General features: G+C 36.2%; 2 protein-coding genes across 2 annotated transcripts in view; both read right to left on the bottom strand.

The window, feature by feature from the left end:
• Positions 1-247: 247 nt before the first annotated feature.
• On the bottom strand, positions 248-5,249 carry polr2d (RNA polymerase II subunit D). Its single transcript, XM_056465476.1, has 4 exons — positions 5,056-5,249; positions 2,021-2,201; positions 803-898; positions 248-425 (listed from the first exon to the last, which is right to left on the bottom strand). Exons 1-4 carry the CDS (start codon positions 5,123-5,125, stop codon positions 347-349), a joined length of 426 nt encoding a protein of 141 aa, XP_056321451.1. The 5' UTR covers positions 5,126-5,249; the 3' UTR covers positions 248-346.
• Positions 5,250-10,406: 5,157 nt separating this feature from the next.
• The window catches only part of cacna1eb (calcium channel, voltage-dependent, R type, alpha 1E subunit b), a 146,635-nt gene continuing 140,962 nt past the window's right edge, over positions 10,407-16,079 (bottom strand). Inside the window, exons 43-45 of the mRNA XM_056470502.1 lie at positions 15,302-15,392; positions 13,577-13,722; positions 10,407-12,062 (exon numbers count right to left, since the gene is read on the bottom strand). Of these exons, the coding sequence (XP_056326477.1) occupies positions 11,493-12,062; positions 13,577-13,722; positions 15,302-15,392 (807 nt within the window). The 3' untranslated portion in view covers positions 10,407-11,492. The remainder of the gene's footprint in view (positions 12,063-13,576; positions 13,723-15,301; positions 15,393-16,079) is intronic.

Below are 16,079 nucleotides of genomic sequence, written 5' to 3'. Positions count from 1 at the left end.
TCATACATGTGATTTGAATGACACGAGAGGCGATCTCTAATCTCGATTCCCACTCAAAGCCAAATATCAGATTACCTGCTTTACAGTGCGATTCTCATTTGAGCATTATTCTTCACCTTGAACCCTTTGAGAGTCAAAATGTTGCTTTTCCTATGATTCAGATGTGCATTTCCATTATTTCAGCAGTTACTAAAGCTCTGCAGCAGCATATTATTGGGCTACATAAAAATGGAGATACACAAATGTATTTTAAATACAAAAAACACTTTAATTTTCAAAAACAACAGCACATTAAACAACTACAGAACACAGAAACACATGGAAAAGGAAAGCGAGAGATGGAGGATCAGTACTGGAAGCTGCGTTTGGTCTGAATGTCATCCAGGATTTGCTGTAACTCCTCATCCTCAAACCTCCCTTCCAAACTACACAAAAGAGGATAAGAATAAATACATAATAAAAACGGGGAGAATAAAACAACAATGAAACAATGCACATTCAGCTAAACTTCCTTAATGACCTCTTCTGATATCCCAGTAATGTTTATTTGCTCTGTCACCTACTGTTATAGTATGTTATTATTACATGCAGCTTTTATCAGTGCTTCTGAAAGAAGATTTTTAAACATATTAGCTTGTGTATTGTTCAAATTGACTCCCCTTTGGTTATGTTAGGGGCTGTTTTTGCCCCATTGACTTCCATTATAATCAGAATTATTGATTGTGAAGCCATGACAGCATATAATCATGCATTCTTGACTGTTGGTTGCTGGGAAGAGGAACAATTTGTATTTTCTACTGACCTGGGAATGAGGGCTTTGGCTTCCTCGGCTGCTTCTGGACACAGATTGGCTAAACTGGCCAACTCAAACTTGTGGAGTTTCTTCTGCAGCAGCAAACTGAAAATAAAAACCATTAGGATAAACATCAGGGGCACGCTTTCCATTAAGGTTTCATTAGTACATGTATTTACTAACATGAAGAAGCAATGAACAATACATGCACAGCATTTATTAATCATAGTTCAACCTTTATTAATGCACAATTAAAATACAAATGCATGCTTGATGACATTAGTTAATGCCAAGAGCCATATCACCCTGCAGCTCAAGAGTGGTTACTCACTGAAGCTAGGCAGGGCTGAGCCTGTTCAGTACCTGGATTGGAGACCACATGTGAAAACTAGGTTGCTGTTGGCAGTGGTGTTAGTGAGGCCAGCAGGGGGCACTCACCCTGTGGTCTGTGTGACTCCTAATGCCCCAGTATAGTGAAGGGGACACTATACTCCCAGTGAGCGCCGTCTTTTGGATGAGATGTTAAACCGAGGTCCTGACTCTCTGTGCTCATTAACAATCCCATGGCACTTCTGGTAAAGAGTAGGGGTGTAACCCTGATGTCCTGGCCAAATTCCCTCCATCAGCCCTTACCCATCATGGCTTCCCAATCATCCCCATCCTCTGAATTGGTTCTATCACCGTCTCTCCACTCCACCTATAGCTGGTGTGTGAATTATGGGGTAATTGTGAACGATTAGGTCCCTTAAAATATTTAAAAAATTGAAGTCTTCTTTTCCCCTTAAAGTCCACATGAACCAAAGTTGCAGAGACTTTTATTTCAGTATGTTCACGTATCTCCAACTGAATCTGAATATTGAGTAGGGGGCGGGGCTTCTTTGCACAACCTTGCCTCAATGCAAATGAACAGTAAGAGGGGCGTGGTTAAGAATATTGTGACCTTGATTAAAGACTATCAGAGCAAACATTTATTTTTCAGTGTATTCATAATGCTTTATTACGGATTAATAATGGGGTAAAAAAAACAATCGTATTCCAAACCAAAAACATAACTATTTTTCTTTATCCATTGGCTAATTATTTTGCTTATTAATGTAAAAACTCATTTAATTTTGTCTCATTATTTCTGAAATCAAGACAATATTTTTTTTGTTTTTCTAGACAATGCTTCTTGATTTAGGAATTCGTAGATATTTGAACTAGAAACAAGACAAAAACTCTGCTGACCTGCGCACACTAGCGATAGTCTCTCGATTCTTGAAGCGGCTGAATCTGGCCGTGTAGTTTAGGGTCTTCATGAAGACCTCGGACAGCTCTTGCTCGTCCTCCGCGCTCTCGTTCTGCTGCTTTCGGTGCTCCAGCAACATGTGCACCTCCGAGTTCAGCAGCGTCTCTGCGTTCTCAAACTCTGAACACATCAAAACACAACGGTCAAACAATAATAAACCACAGAAACACACTCAAACTCACATCTGAAAAACAAAACTGAGCAGATAACAGGACATCATAATAACGCTTTGCAAATTAACAATATCATATGGACAAAAGAGTAATTGTATCATTTCATTATCTATCTATCTATCTATCTATCTATCTATCTATCTATCTATCGGTCTGTCTGTCTGTCTGTCTGTCTATCTATCTATCTATCTATCTATCTATCGGTCTGTCTATCTATCTATCGGTCTGTCTGTCTATCTATCTATCTATCTATCTATCTATCTATCTATCTATCTATATGTCTATCTGTCTATCTGTCTATCTATCTGTCTATCCGTCTATCCATCCATCTATCTATCTATCTATCTATCTATCTATCTATCTATCTATCTATCTATCTATATTGTAGAAAGAAATTATTTAAATTGCATTTTTAACTATATTGCACAGCCCAACCTGTTATAACAGTTATAATGTATTTTGTATTGTTTTAAAGAGGACCGATTATGCAAAAAATCACTTTAATAAGGGGTTTAAATTCAGTGGTGTGTCAGCAGTGTGTGAATATATCCAGCCTCTAATGGTAAACATGAATCAATTGTATTTGTTCTAATCAGACTTGATAGAAACAGTCTGCAGAAACACTTTGATTGACATTCTCCCTTTGTATGATGTCATCAGAGGGGGAAGCCCCGCCCACTAGTGACCATCTCTCCCTCAATAGCAGTAGCATTTTTAATCTGCCGCTATGCTGATGCACAGACATTTGTAGCTCTGCACAACTTGTGACACGGTATCTATATCGTTATACATCTATATAAAACCAACTTTATACCAATAGAACATCTGTGGCGGTTACTATAGTTTTATTTTATTTATTTGTCTTTTATTTATTTATTTTTTAATTGACTTCAACATTAAAAAAACATACAAAATCCAATCTTACACAAAAAAAGACAATGATAATAACAGATCAGGTTAAATAATATAAACACATATAAAACTGTAAAAAAAAAAATTTAAAAAGGAGAAACAAAAGAGAAAAAAAAAGTAAAAAAAAAAATTAAACAGAGATCCATACAGTACACAACACAAGTCCAGCAAGAAGGACTTATGTATCCGTGATATTTCCAAAACAATTATCATAATATTCCAAGAATCGATCACTTTTCTTATTATTAACCAAAGAGATTTAATAAAAACATCTATTTCAATTAAAAACTGTGAAAAAGAAGGCTGCGAATTGGAGAATCTTTGTTTGTGAATAAAATATTTTCCATACAAAATAAAAAAGTTAATAAGGTAGTTCTCTGATATATCAGTTTGACCTTTATTGTAACAAATAATGCAGGACTTATGAGGTAATAGCCAGGCTTTTTTCCAGTCTATTCGGTCAATGAAGGATGCCCAGTAAAATTTGCCCTTAGGAAGATTATCCTTTTTATTTAAAAACATTTGTCGAATATATTTTTTATTACATTTTTTTGTCAAATAGACTAATTCCATTTAAGTTTGACTCTGGTTCTTTAATAACATTTTCATTAAAAACTAAATGAGATTGTATAAGTTAGGCCTACAGGAATTGCTTTTTGCACAGCATTAAATTCTTTAAAAAGTAATGGAAGATTATTATTAGATATAAATTGTTCATAAGACAACTTATCAAAAATTGAGAGAATTCCAATTATATTTCTGTTAAACCACATGGATGGTAAAATAGATTTATCTATAATTCTAATATCAGAGTTGTTCCATAAAATGCATTTATGTGGTGAGAAATTGTGGGAATAACCCAATTTTCAGGAAAGAAGAACCTGCTGGTGAAATTGACAGTGGAATTGGCTATTTATTAGGTGAATAATTGCATTTTAAAATAAAAGACGACCTCTAATTTTTGTGAAAATATCATTTGGAATAAAAAAAACATATAGAGTTAGGGTCTTTTAAGCATTTTTTAATCCAATTTATTCTAAAAGCGTTTACTATGTCCTCAAAGTCTAACACTTCAAGTCTACCCTCTGCTGAAAAATCCAGTTTAAACCAGCCTAGGCTGGTTGGCTGGTTTTAGCTGGTTGACCAGCCTGGTTTTAGAGGGGTTTGGGCCATTTCCAGGCTAGTTTCCAGCCATTTCCAGCCTGGTCTTAGCTGGTCAGGCTGGAAAATAACCAGCTAAATCCAGCTAAAACCAGCTTGACCAGCCTGGTTTAAGCTGGACATAGTTGGTTTTGGCTGGTTTTTTCTGGCTAGGTGGTCAAGCTGGTTTAGCTGGTCATTTTCCAGCCTGACCAGCTAAGACAAGGCTGGAAATGGCTGGAAACCAGCCTGGAAATGGCCAAAACCCCTCTAAAACCAGGCTGGTCAACCAGCTAAAACCAGCCAACCAGCCTAGGTTGGTTTAAGCAGTTTTTTTCAGTATCTTTACGACTATTTGCTAAACTTGTTTTCTTAAGTTTAAGGGATTTATTTTTCCAAATAAAGTTTACAAATATTTTGGTAACTTCTTTAGCGGTAGATATATTAACAGAAAGAGAAAGTGAAGGGTATACAAAATATAAGTATAAAATATAAGAGATAAACCTTCTGATTTGGTCAAAAGAGCCCTCCCATAAAGGGAAAGCTCTCTTTAAAGCTAAAGACTAAAATAGTATGACGTTTTGTAATGCTGACCGTTTTGCCAACAAAACACAACGAAATGTGATAATATATCAGTGTAATTTTAAATCGGGGAAGAAATGAGAATTGTACGATATAACAAACAGAATCAAACGTGTAATATAACGAGTGTGTTGTTTGTTTGTTTGTAATGTGAATAAAACCCTCACCTTTAGGAAACATGAGCTGAGACGCGTCCTCCTCCACATCTCCCACTTGCGCTGCTCCTCCCGCCGCCATCACACGATATATATGATCAAACTATACCGTAGAAGATTAAACTAGACTGTAAACACACGGTTTATTTGCTTCATTCAGCCGCATAACTCCAATGCGCGCAGTCTAAACGAAAACACATTCTACTTCCGGTGCAGAGCTACAGCGGAGAAGTATTAGAGGATTCACACACAGCGCCATCTTGTGTGATAGATTTCCTTCATTCATTTTCTTTTCAGCTTAGTCCCTTTATTAATCTGGGATCGCCACAGCGGAACGAACCGCCAAATATCCAGCATATGTTTTACGCAGTGGATGCCCTTCCAGCTGCAACCCATCACTGGGAAATGTGCTTGATTTAGGTTTTATTATTATTATTATTTATTTAAAGAACAGTATATAACATTTTATGCTAAAATATACACGCCAGGGGGTAAGTATAAACAAGATTCAAACATACAAAAATACAAAATGTATATCATTAAATAAATACATTAAAGAGTTCACATATTCGTAACGTGCGAAGGGCTTTCTTGTTTAGAGTCGCTGATACTTGTAATATACAAGCATATTTCAGTCAACAACACCCTAAAATTAGGTTTCTTATTAGTAAATTTACTTATTTGTTTATTTATTAATTTATGGATGTAAAATTTAATATAAGTAAATTAATTAAATAAAAGCGAATCTCCTCTTGATTAGGATAGACAGTAAAGCCAAAAGGACATTTTCCCATCACAATTGAACAATAAAAACTGTTGATAATAAATTTGTATGCCTCAAACTATAAAGTGACTGAGTATTCCTATGTACAATGCCAAAATAAGTGTAAATTCATTGCAAAAAGATGCAATTTAAATCAATCCCACTTTAAGATTTCTGTAAATAATGTTCTGCTGGATAAAATCTGTGGAGAAGTTTATAGGATATGTCTTTAATTGCATTTCTTTAACAGCCACACTTCGTTTCCCAGCAAATTAATTCACCCTTTAATAAAGACATCCAATAAGATTGAATATAACGTACAATAATAGTATTAGATTAATGCGCCTGACGATAAAAGGCAAATTAATTGATACTATTGGAGTTAATAGAAAATTTTCATTTCAAAACCTTCTTATCTTGTTTTCTAACTTCTGTGGTATTGTCAGAGTATATTCTGACCTGTCGTGAGGTCAGGAGATATTAAAATATACCAAAAAAAGGTCATCATAATAAATTTGAAGTTTAAATGATGTAAAACATCTTGTTTACAAATGGGTAAAACCTATGGTACTGACTTAAAGCGAAGTGTTGGCGTATAAACATTTCAAATCACTCTTTATTTATTAATTTATTTATTTATTATTATGTTGCTGTAATCAATTAAAAAAACAATTAAAACTTTTTTTTTTTTTACCTTTACTCGTTCCAAACCTGTTTGGATTTCTTTCTTCAGGTAAACACAAAAGAGATATTTGGAAAAATGTTGGAAACCTGTAACCATTGACTTTGTATTAGTTGTATTTGCTTTTCCAACTATGCAAGTCAATGGTTACAGGTTTCCTCAAAATATCTTCTTTTGTGTTCAACAGAATGAAGAAACGTTTAAAGGCTCAGCGTGCACACTTAAAAAAAAATTATGCTTCTTGTTTGTGGAAATTGCACAATTATTGAGGTTTTTTGGGACAACTTAATTTTTTATGTACAAGCCACTTAAATTGTTAAAAACGAATAAGTTAACTTAATTCCTTCATGTTGCCCCAACACAAATCGATTGTCATTTTGTACAGTGCATAAACAGTGGGTAGATTTTCATTTTTGTGTGAACTAACCCTTTAAGTTTGCAGACTGGGGAAATAGAGACACAAACCGAACAGCAGATGGCACCATGACTGCACATATATATTTTTAATCCACTCAAAGGAAAGCCTTTTTTTCTTCTGTTTTGGGAAATAACAACCAGGTGGTAATTTTATTAAAGAAATAGTATATTTATATTAAAAGAATTAGCTTTATTCTGTTGGAAATTCAACAAAGTGCTCTAGCAATTGTTTTGTGAGCAATTAAGAAGTGAATGGTCTTGAAGAATGGCTTTATTTTTGTTAATTAACATGTCAGTTTAAACTATCAAACAAGCTGTTTTATACATTTAAAATGAAGTGGAACCCAGTGGTGAAAAGACTACAGAAAAATCATACTCAGGTAAAAGTACCATTACTTGCCTAAAATGTAGTGAAAGTAAAGTAAAAGTTGTAAATATTACTCAAAGTATGAGTAAAAAGTAGACCTTTCAAAAGTACTCAAGAGTAGTGAGTTGTAAGCTGATGCATTTACTTGTAATTTGTGGGTGTGTGTAAACGTAACATTCTGTAGTGCATCTAGTTATTGCCCAGCAGGTACACAACATCATAAGATGTTGATATTAGGTTAGATTTAGGTTGTGATGTCAGGTGACCAAAATTCTATATCTATCCAGCGTCTAAGGACAACATTATTTTCACGTCCAATAAGACGTCAATTGAGATTTTGGGTGATTTTAGGTTGTGTTGGAAAGTGTTAAGCCAACATCTTAACCCAACATACTTATAACCATCATATTGACGACAAATACTGACATTTATTCATCAGGTATGGCAATCAAACGTCTGATAGACGTCATAGTGGTAACATCAACACAATGTCAAGCTTTAACATCATTAGATGATGATATTTTGTTGATTTAAGGTTGGACGTTGGCGTCGGCCTAACGTTTGGTTCTGATATCAACCCATTCTGATCCATTTCTCGATGTTGGGGTACAGCGTCAATCTGACGTCATGTTGACGTCTTGTGCCTGCTGCGTGTTTAAGGCCATTTCGGTCATCACACAGTAAACATCCATTATCTGCTCATCAGTGACATGCATCTAAACAGTCTCTGGGTCAATGCATGAAATTCCTGAATCTGATAAACATCAGTTGGTAAATATTTGAAAAGAGATGCATTTCAGATGTTTTTCAGACTGTGGTGCTTTTCTAAAATGCTCAGATGTCCTATCCCCATACTTAATAACTCATTGCAATGCTAGCTGTCCACTCTATTAAAATGCACGATCTTGTTTTGGAAAAATGTAATATCTTTGGAGAAAACTCGAACAGAAAGAAACAGCAGAAAACTAAAACAGGGTAAAAAGACAGTATTTTATTTGTTTCAACAAAAAGTCAGCAGGATGCGTATCCATTCAAATTCAGTAACAAATATCTAAATTGGAAATAGCCCGAAAGATTAAATATGACATATTTTCAGAGAAGAAATGTGGTTTTTAAAAACATTTCCTGAATTAACCGTGACATCAGATTTGATTGTGACACCTTTCCTGTTTCTCAGAATTTACATTCGCAAACCCATTTACAAGACATTCAGTTCAAAATATAGCCTCGGCTGTAAAATATGTTTGTTTTTTTACCAGTTTTATGGAAACAAATCAATCTTATTTAGACAAATATAGTAAAATTGCTTCATGAAAGGAATCCTTTAATTAAAATTGGCCTATTTAAGATTCAAAATTGGGTTAAAACGTCAAACAAAGTATTTCCAAAACGAGTAAATTTCATTCATGTGGCGCAGAGATGAAGTACAAACAAATGGAAGTAGAACAAACAAACAAACAAACAAACAAACAAACAACAACGATTAAAAGTAGTGCTGGGCAAAAATGAATCACGATTAATCGCATCCAAGATAAAAGTTACTTCCAGCTGTCAATAGGAAGTAGTCATTGACCAGTAGTCATTGATTGGTCGCCAAACAAGGAGGAGTCACAGGACACTTTTTTTGTGTGCGTGTGTGTTTGTTCTTGTGCTTTAATGAGATTGGCTGGGATGTTTTTGACATCTCTGAAAACTGAATATATATATATATATAAATATAAAACACACACACATCTATTGTCAAAACAAACTTTTAATTTATGAATGTGATTAATCAAAATGTATTTTTGCCCAGCAATAATTAAAAGGTAAAAAACTAACATTGGTGAAAAGTTGAAGCACTTTAAACCAGCATTTGTCCAACGCATAGGTTGTTTTTCAGCTTGCTATATCTGATGAGAAAATACAGCATATAAATGATGAGCCTTTTTATTCCTCAATGGACCCTTTTCACAAGACGCTTTTAACGCTCATCAGCAGCTTAAATCCTTGAAAGGTTTTAATAGTTTGATTAAAAAAAACTTATGGACATCCATCTGAATTTATGTATGCATTATACACTGTAAAAAAGTGCTGTAAAATTTACTGAAAATTTACCAAATTTGGATGTACAATTAACAAGCGCACTGTAGTTTTACAGCAGTTTTAATTGTTAATTTACAGTGTGCTTGTAAAAATTGCCAGTAATACTGTAAAATTTACAAGTGCACTGTAGTTTTACGGTATTGTTGTAATTGTTAATTTACAGTGCGCTCGTAAAACTTGACAGTAATACTGTAAAATATACAAGTGCACTGTAATTTTACTATAGTTTTACAGCAGTTTTAATTGTTAATTATATTGTGCTTGTAAAATGACCAGTAATACTGTAAAATTTACAAGTGCACTGTAGTTTTACAGTATTGTTGTAATTGTTCATTTACAGTGCGCTTATAAAACTTGACAGTAATACTGTAAAATATACAAGTGCACTGTAATTTTACTATAGTTTTACAGCAGTTTTAATTGTTAATTTACAGTGTGCTTGTAAAAATTGCCAGTAATACTGTAAAATTTACAAGTGCACTGTAGTTTTACGGTATTGTTGTAATTGTTCATTTACAGTGCGCTCATAAAACTTGACAGTAATACTGTAAAATATACAAGTGCACTGTAATTTTACTATAGTTTTACAGCAGTTTTAATTGTTAATTTACATTGTGCTTGTAAAATGACCAGTAATACTGTAAAATTTACAAGTGCACTGTAGTTTTATAGTACTGTTATAATTTTTCATTTACAGTTCGCTCGTTATACTTGACAGTAATACTGTAAAATACACAAGCGCACTGTAGTTTTACTGTAGTTTTACTGTAGTTTTACAGCAGTTTTAATTGTTAATTTACATTGTGCTTGTAAAATGACCAGTAACTGTAAAATTTACTGTAGTTTTACTGTAGTTTTACTGTAGTTTTACAGCAGTTTTAATTGTTAATTTACATTGTGCTTGTAAAATGACCAGTAACTGTAAAATTTACTGTAGTTTTACTGTAGTTTTACAGCATTGTTGTAATTGTTAATTTACAGTTCGCTTGTAATACTTGATAGTAATACTGTAAAATTTACAAGCGCACTGTAGTTTTACAGTAGTTTTACAGCACAGCTGTTATTGTTCATTAACAGTGCTCCTGTTCTTGAATTGCCAGTAATACTGTACATTTTACAGCATTTTTTTACAGTGCATCATCTTTGCAAATGACAAAAAACGAATGACGGCGTAAATATGCGAGGCGTCTAACATGCATCATCTGTGGAGGTGGGACATTAACTTTAACATTATTCTCTCTTCTGTCTACCGTTATCTATTTTTTCCTTTTTCTGAAAGAAAACACCATCGTGGACTTTTTCTTTTTTCATTTCAGCAAACAGGATTGCAGAAATGTTTTTAATTAAAATAATAATTGTAAATGATTATTTGAACTCTCTCAGTTTACCAACTATGATGTCTGCTGAGCACCCTGCAAACGTGAAAAGGCTCCATTGAACATTTAATTGGTCTCTCTATAAAACACCTCTTGCTTGAATACTGAAGACTGGCACCCTCTTCAGTGTCCTCCTTCAAATGTTTCTGTCCTGTTGTGTCTTTAACCAAATCCAAGGGCGTAGATCTGCTCTTGACATTGGTGAGGAGCTTTGAATCGCCCAGAGTGGGATCATATTAATACCTTTACATGTAGCTGTTTATTCTGCAGTTAGTTTTCAGACCATATTATTCACAGACTATTTCAGTCTGCTTTAACATTAGACTGTACGCCAAAGCGGGAATAAAAAACAAACAAACAAACAAACACTAGCATTAACATTACCATTATCATCATGGATTCATTCGGTAGCGAACTCGAGTTTATGCAACAAACTTTTCCTTGAAATAAGCTCCTCATGTCCACCTTCCATTTTTTTGCTTTGCCATGCGTGTGTCACACACCTCACACACCTTATTCTTGCACAGGAAAATTCCCCCGCTGATTATATCTAAATGAACCTAGAGCCTCTCACATGACAGCAGGGAATGGCACAGCCAATCACAATGTTCATATGTGTTTCGGGGGCGGTACGACTCAAGTAGGGAACGTGATTTAACCCTTTCTGTATGTCCAGGCGTGTTTTTTTATAAGTGAATTAAATTATTGGTGGGGACATTTCGATTGGCGTCCATGCTAATTCTACACCCCTGACCAAACCTAGTATTTGTCGTCCTCTACATCGCTGAGAGTTTCGCCCCCAGCCAGAGAAACGCTCTGTGCCAATCTCTTCCGGAAGTGTCCGTTGGGAACCTGCCAGCCTATTCGTGATCTAGTGCGCATTGAGGCGCTGACCGTATTTGCGCGGCCTAAGCTGGTGGCCACCGCCGCCTCAAAAGTGAGAGTTTCCATTGCTGTGGCAGAATCCGGGCTGTGCTCTTCCTCTTGGAGAGCGAGGAATGATTCGGATGGATAACGGCGGACGGACGAACCCAAATATTCATCCACTTCGAAATCGGATTTTTCTTGTCTCGCTCTTGCGTCCTGGTCTTCAGCGCTGTCGTCCCATATTGCAGTACTGCAGCAGCCTAACATCTGCTGAACCGATGGGTCATCCTCCTCATCCTCGTCATTATTATTATTGGGCTGTAATGAAGACTGCGTGTGGGACACTAGAGGCGAGTAGGAGATGTGAGGCCGAGAGCAGGTGGAGGTTTGGGATAATCTGCGTTTTCCACTCGGGGTGCTGGACTCTGAGGTGGAGGGAACTGGGCTTTCGGAGCTGTTTCCCTGAAGAAAAATCAGATATTAGTGTATATATAAGTATTTATATAATAATATATATTATTTCACACACACACACACACACATACATATATTATAATTTTTTTATTTATTTTGACTTGTATTCATTGCAGTCAATGCAGTTACAAATTAATTTACCGTTCCATTTCACAACACTTAAAAGACGTTTAGCGACTGAAGACACCAAGTGATGAAGAGTTTCAGGTGTCATTTTGTCCCATTCTTCCTGCAAACAAGTCTAAAGGTGGACAACAGTACAGGGTTTTCGTTGTTGTTTTGTGCTTTAAAATGCTGCACACATTCTCTATTGGAGACAGGTCAGGACTGCAGGCAGGCCAGTCAGGTACCTGTATCCTCTTCCTCAGCAGCAGGACTTTGTAATGTTGTTCTGCATTGTCTTGTTGAAATATGCATGGGCGTCCCTGGAAAACAAGGCAGCGTATCGTGCTCCAAAATCCCTGTGTACTTTCAGCATTAATGGAGCATCACAGAAGTGCAGGTTACCTTTGCTAAGGACACCGAAACAACCCCATACCATGACAGACCCTGGCTTTTGGATTTGTTGCTGGTCTGGATGATCCTTTTCTTCTTTGGTCCGGAGTACACGGCGTCCAATTCTCCAAAAAATACCTGAGATACTGATTCATCTGACCACAGTTCACGTTTCCACTGTGTGATGGTCCATCCCAGATGCCTCCAAGCCCAGAGAAGTCAACAGTGCTTCTGGACACTGTTAACATAGGGCTTCCTTTTAACACAGTACAGTTTTCACTGGCATTTGTGGATGTAACTATGTATTGTGGTACTTGGCAAAGGTTTGCCGCAGTAGTCCTGAGCCCATGTTGTGATATGGCTTATAGATGAATGAGGATTCTTGATGCAGCGCCCCCTGAGGGATCGGAGATCACGGTTGTTCAGCTTAGGCTTGCGCTCTTGTCCTTTACACACTGAAATTCTTCCAGATTCCTTCAATCTTTTAATGATGTTCTGCACTGCTGAAGGTGAAATATCCAAATGTCTTCCTCTCTTTCTTTGAGGAAACCTTTTTTTAAACATTTCAGTAATGCTCTCATGTGCTCTCATGCGATCCTCGGCCCATCTTTGCTCCTAAAGGACTAGACCTTTCTTGGATGCTGCTTTTGTACCAAATCATAATTATAATCACCTGTTGACCTCACCTGTTTCAAATCACATCATTATTTAACAAATTCACCTGATTACAGCCCTAAACTGCTCTAGTCACAACTGTGTTGCAGGTCTGAATGACAGGAAAGGATGTATATTCACAAATAAAATGAAGCTGACCAGGCAAAACGTGTTCATATTGTCTGCAATGAAATACAAGTCACAGTCAATTTGTAAATCACTACTTTCCTTTTATTTTCACTTTCCATACTGTTCTAACTTTCTCCTGATTTGAGGTTGTGGATCAAAAAAAATTAAAAATCAGTATGAATCTTGGTTTGTAGGCGTGAGATGATTTTGAGTAGTCTGTTCACCTGTCTTGTGACGCCATGTACGCGCTCCTCGCTGGGAGAGCGGGAACGGGACTTTGAGTTGGAGTTTTTCGGGGACAGTAAGAGCCGTTGTTCCTTTGGTCGTCCTCGCACCTTTTCCATGTACTGCGTCTGCTCTGAGTGCGACACTAGAAATTGTAGAAACAGATGTTATACATTACATTCTCAATAGAAGTTAACCATACAGTACCACTGAATGCACCTTATGCGCGGGGACTAGGGCTGCACGATATTAGAAAAAACGGACTTTGCAATGTTTTGTTTATCTGCGCAATATGAAAAAAAAAATCCCAGAAGACTTGAATATATACTGTAGCTTGATTTGAAAAGGAATCCATAATTGATTGGGGTGATTTTGTAAGACAGTTAATCTGCATAAATGAAGCACACTGTGTTTTCTGGAGAGTATTCAGGTATAGAAATAAAATAATCACATGTAAATAAACATCACTGTTAAATCAGTGCATAAAAATGAAATACAATTAGTCTTTATTTAGACTTAAGCGTTCCTTCTATCAAGGTTAAACTTCCCAATGTCTTTACAACGTGGTTCCCGGTCAACTATAATCCCTCTCAGATTTCCTAAGGGATAAATAGTGTCGCCTCGTCTCACAAAAAGAGGGTCGCTGTTTCGAGCCTCTGCTGGGTCAGCTGGCATTTCTGTGTGGAGTTTGCATGTTCTCCATGCGTTTGCGTGGGTTTCCTCCGCGTGCTCCAGTTTCCAGTCCAAAGACATGTGGTAGAGGTGAATTGGGTAGGCTAAATTATCTGTAGTGTATGAGTGTGAATGAGTGTTTCCCAGAGATGGGTTGCAGCTGGAAGGGCATCCGCTGCATAAAACATGTGCTGGATAAGTTGGCGGTTCATTCCGCTGTGGCGACCCTGGATTAATAAAGGGACTAAGCCGAAACGAAAATGAATGAATGAATAAACTAAAGCTGAACTTACTGACATGATGTGACAATTGCGAATTTAACCATTGTGATATCGATGCTGAAGTGATATATTGTGCAGGGACTTTTAATTTGTAATAAGTATGCTCAGGTGCTCTGTCATTACATTATAAACTTGTGCATTTAGAATTTGGTTTGTTTAATATCAACGATCTACACTACTGATTCAGATTTAATATAAAGTGGGTTTCACATCGGACAAGAAGCACTGCATTAACTTCATTCTCCCATGCCACGTCTTGAAATTATGAAGGTTTAATTCACCACAGTATTTTCAATGGATTTCAGCTTGTGCTTAAATGACCTTTCATCATGTTTAGTGTTGGGAAAAAAGGAATATATTACAATCTACAGTCATTTTAAAATAAAAAAGTAGCTAAATGGGTAACTTAGTTACCTTTTAAAATATATTAAAATATTATAAATAGTATATATGTTGAAATAAATGTGAAACATTTGCATTTAGTTTTTTTTTATAGACTTAAAACTTGTAATATATTACATTGTTTACCTAATAAAGTGGCCAGTGAGTGTATAGGGAAAGATTAAATGGTGTAATGTTTTCAAATGTACTTGAAGTGACTTTCAGATCTTCCTTCGAGTCCCCTAGAGAGTGTTTTAGACGTGCATGCGTGCGTTTTATAGGCTCCTATGTGTTGGCCGGTGACTCATTGAACAGCGTTGGCTGCTGTATTTGTGTATTTATTCTGGAGTTGTCTCTTCACCCTCTATAAAATGAAATGCAATAACCAACCTGCAGCTTTGTAGCTCTTGTGTCTGGCTCTGAATGCATGTTCAGGTGGGCGATCTTCCCCCCACACGCCATTCAACCCTGATTCATCAACCTGTGCATCACAATCACATCACGTACACTTTTACAGTCGGTGATAATATACGGTAGAGAAAGTCTACACTGCAATCTAGTCAAGAGTTACACTCTTATTTCTAGCCAAAAACATCGTATTGATCTTGATTTAACCCCTTGTGCACTGTTGGGTTGTTTTCAACCACTCTGGGCTGATTTCAAGTCTTAATTTGGCCACAGCTTTCTAAGTGTTTTAGCAAATGTGATGAGTTTTGCTGACAAATCTTATTTTGATGCATATTTTGGGAAAATGCTTTGAATCTTTTAAAAGAAACTCAACAATACACTCAAATTGACTCCCCTTTCAATATGTTAGGGGCCGTTTTGGCCCCATTGACTTCCTTTATAATCACATTTATTGATTGTAAAGCCATGACAGCATATCATCATGCATTCCTGATTGTTGTTGGTTTTCCCTGTTGGGAAGAGGTTAAATGTGTAATTTTTTACTGTTTTTACTGTCGCACTTACCTTGATATGTCTGCGAAAATCTAAATAAGCCCCTCAGCTGTCAGAACAAAGTAAACAAGTGTGTTTCTGCACACACACACACACACTATAATCTGCTGTTTTACACCACTGAACTCCATATAAAAGACTGAAACTCTTCAGCACAGGCTGATCTAAAGGGTTAATGCTGACAACTGATGATTGAGAGTAAGAAATA

Source organism: Danio aesculapii, chromosome 2, assembly GCF_903798145.1.
Source record: "Danio aesculapii chromosome 2, fDanAes4.1, whole genome shotgun sequence".
NCBI lineage: Eukaryota > Metazoa > Chordata > Actinopteri > Cypriniformes > Danionidae > Danio > Danio aesculapii.
Note: the sequence above shows the minus strand (reverse complement) of the source record. Positions and strands in the feature narration are given on the sequence as shown.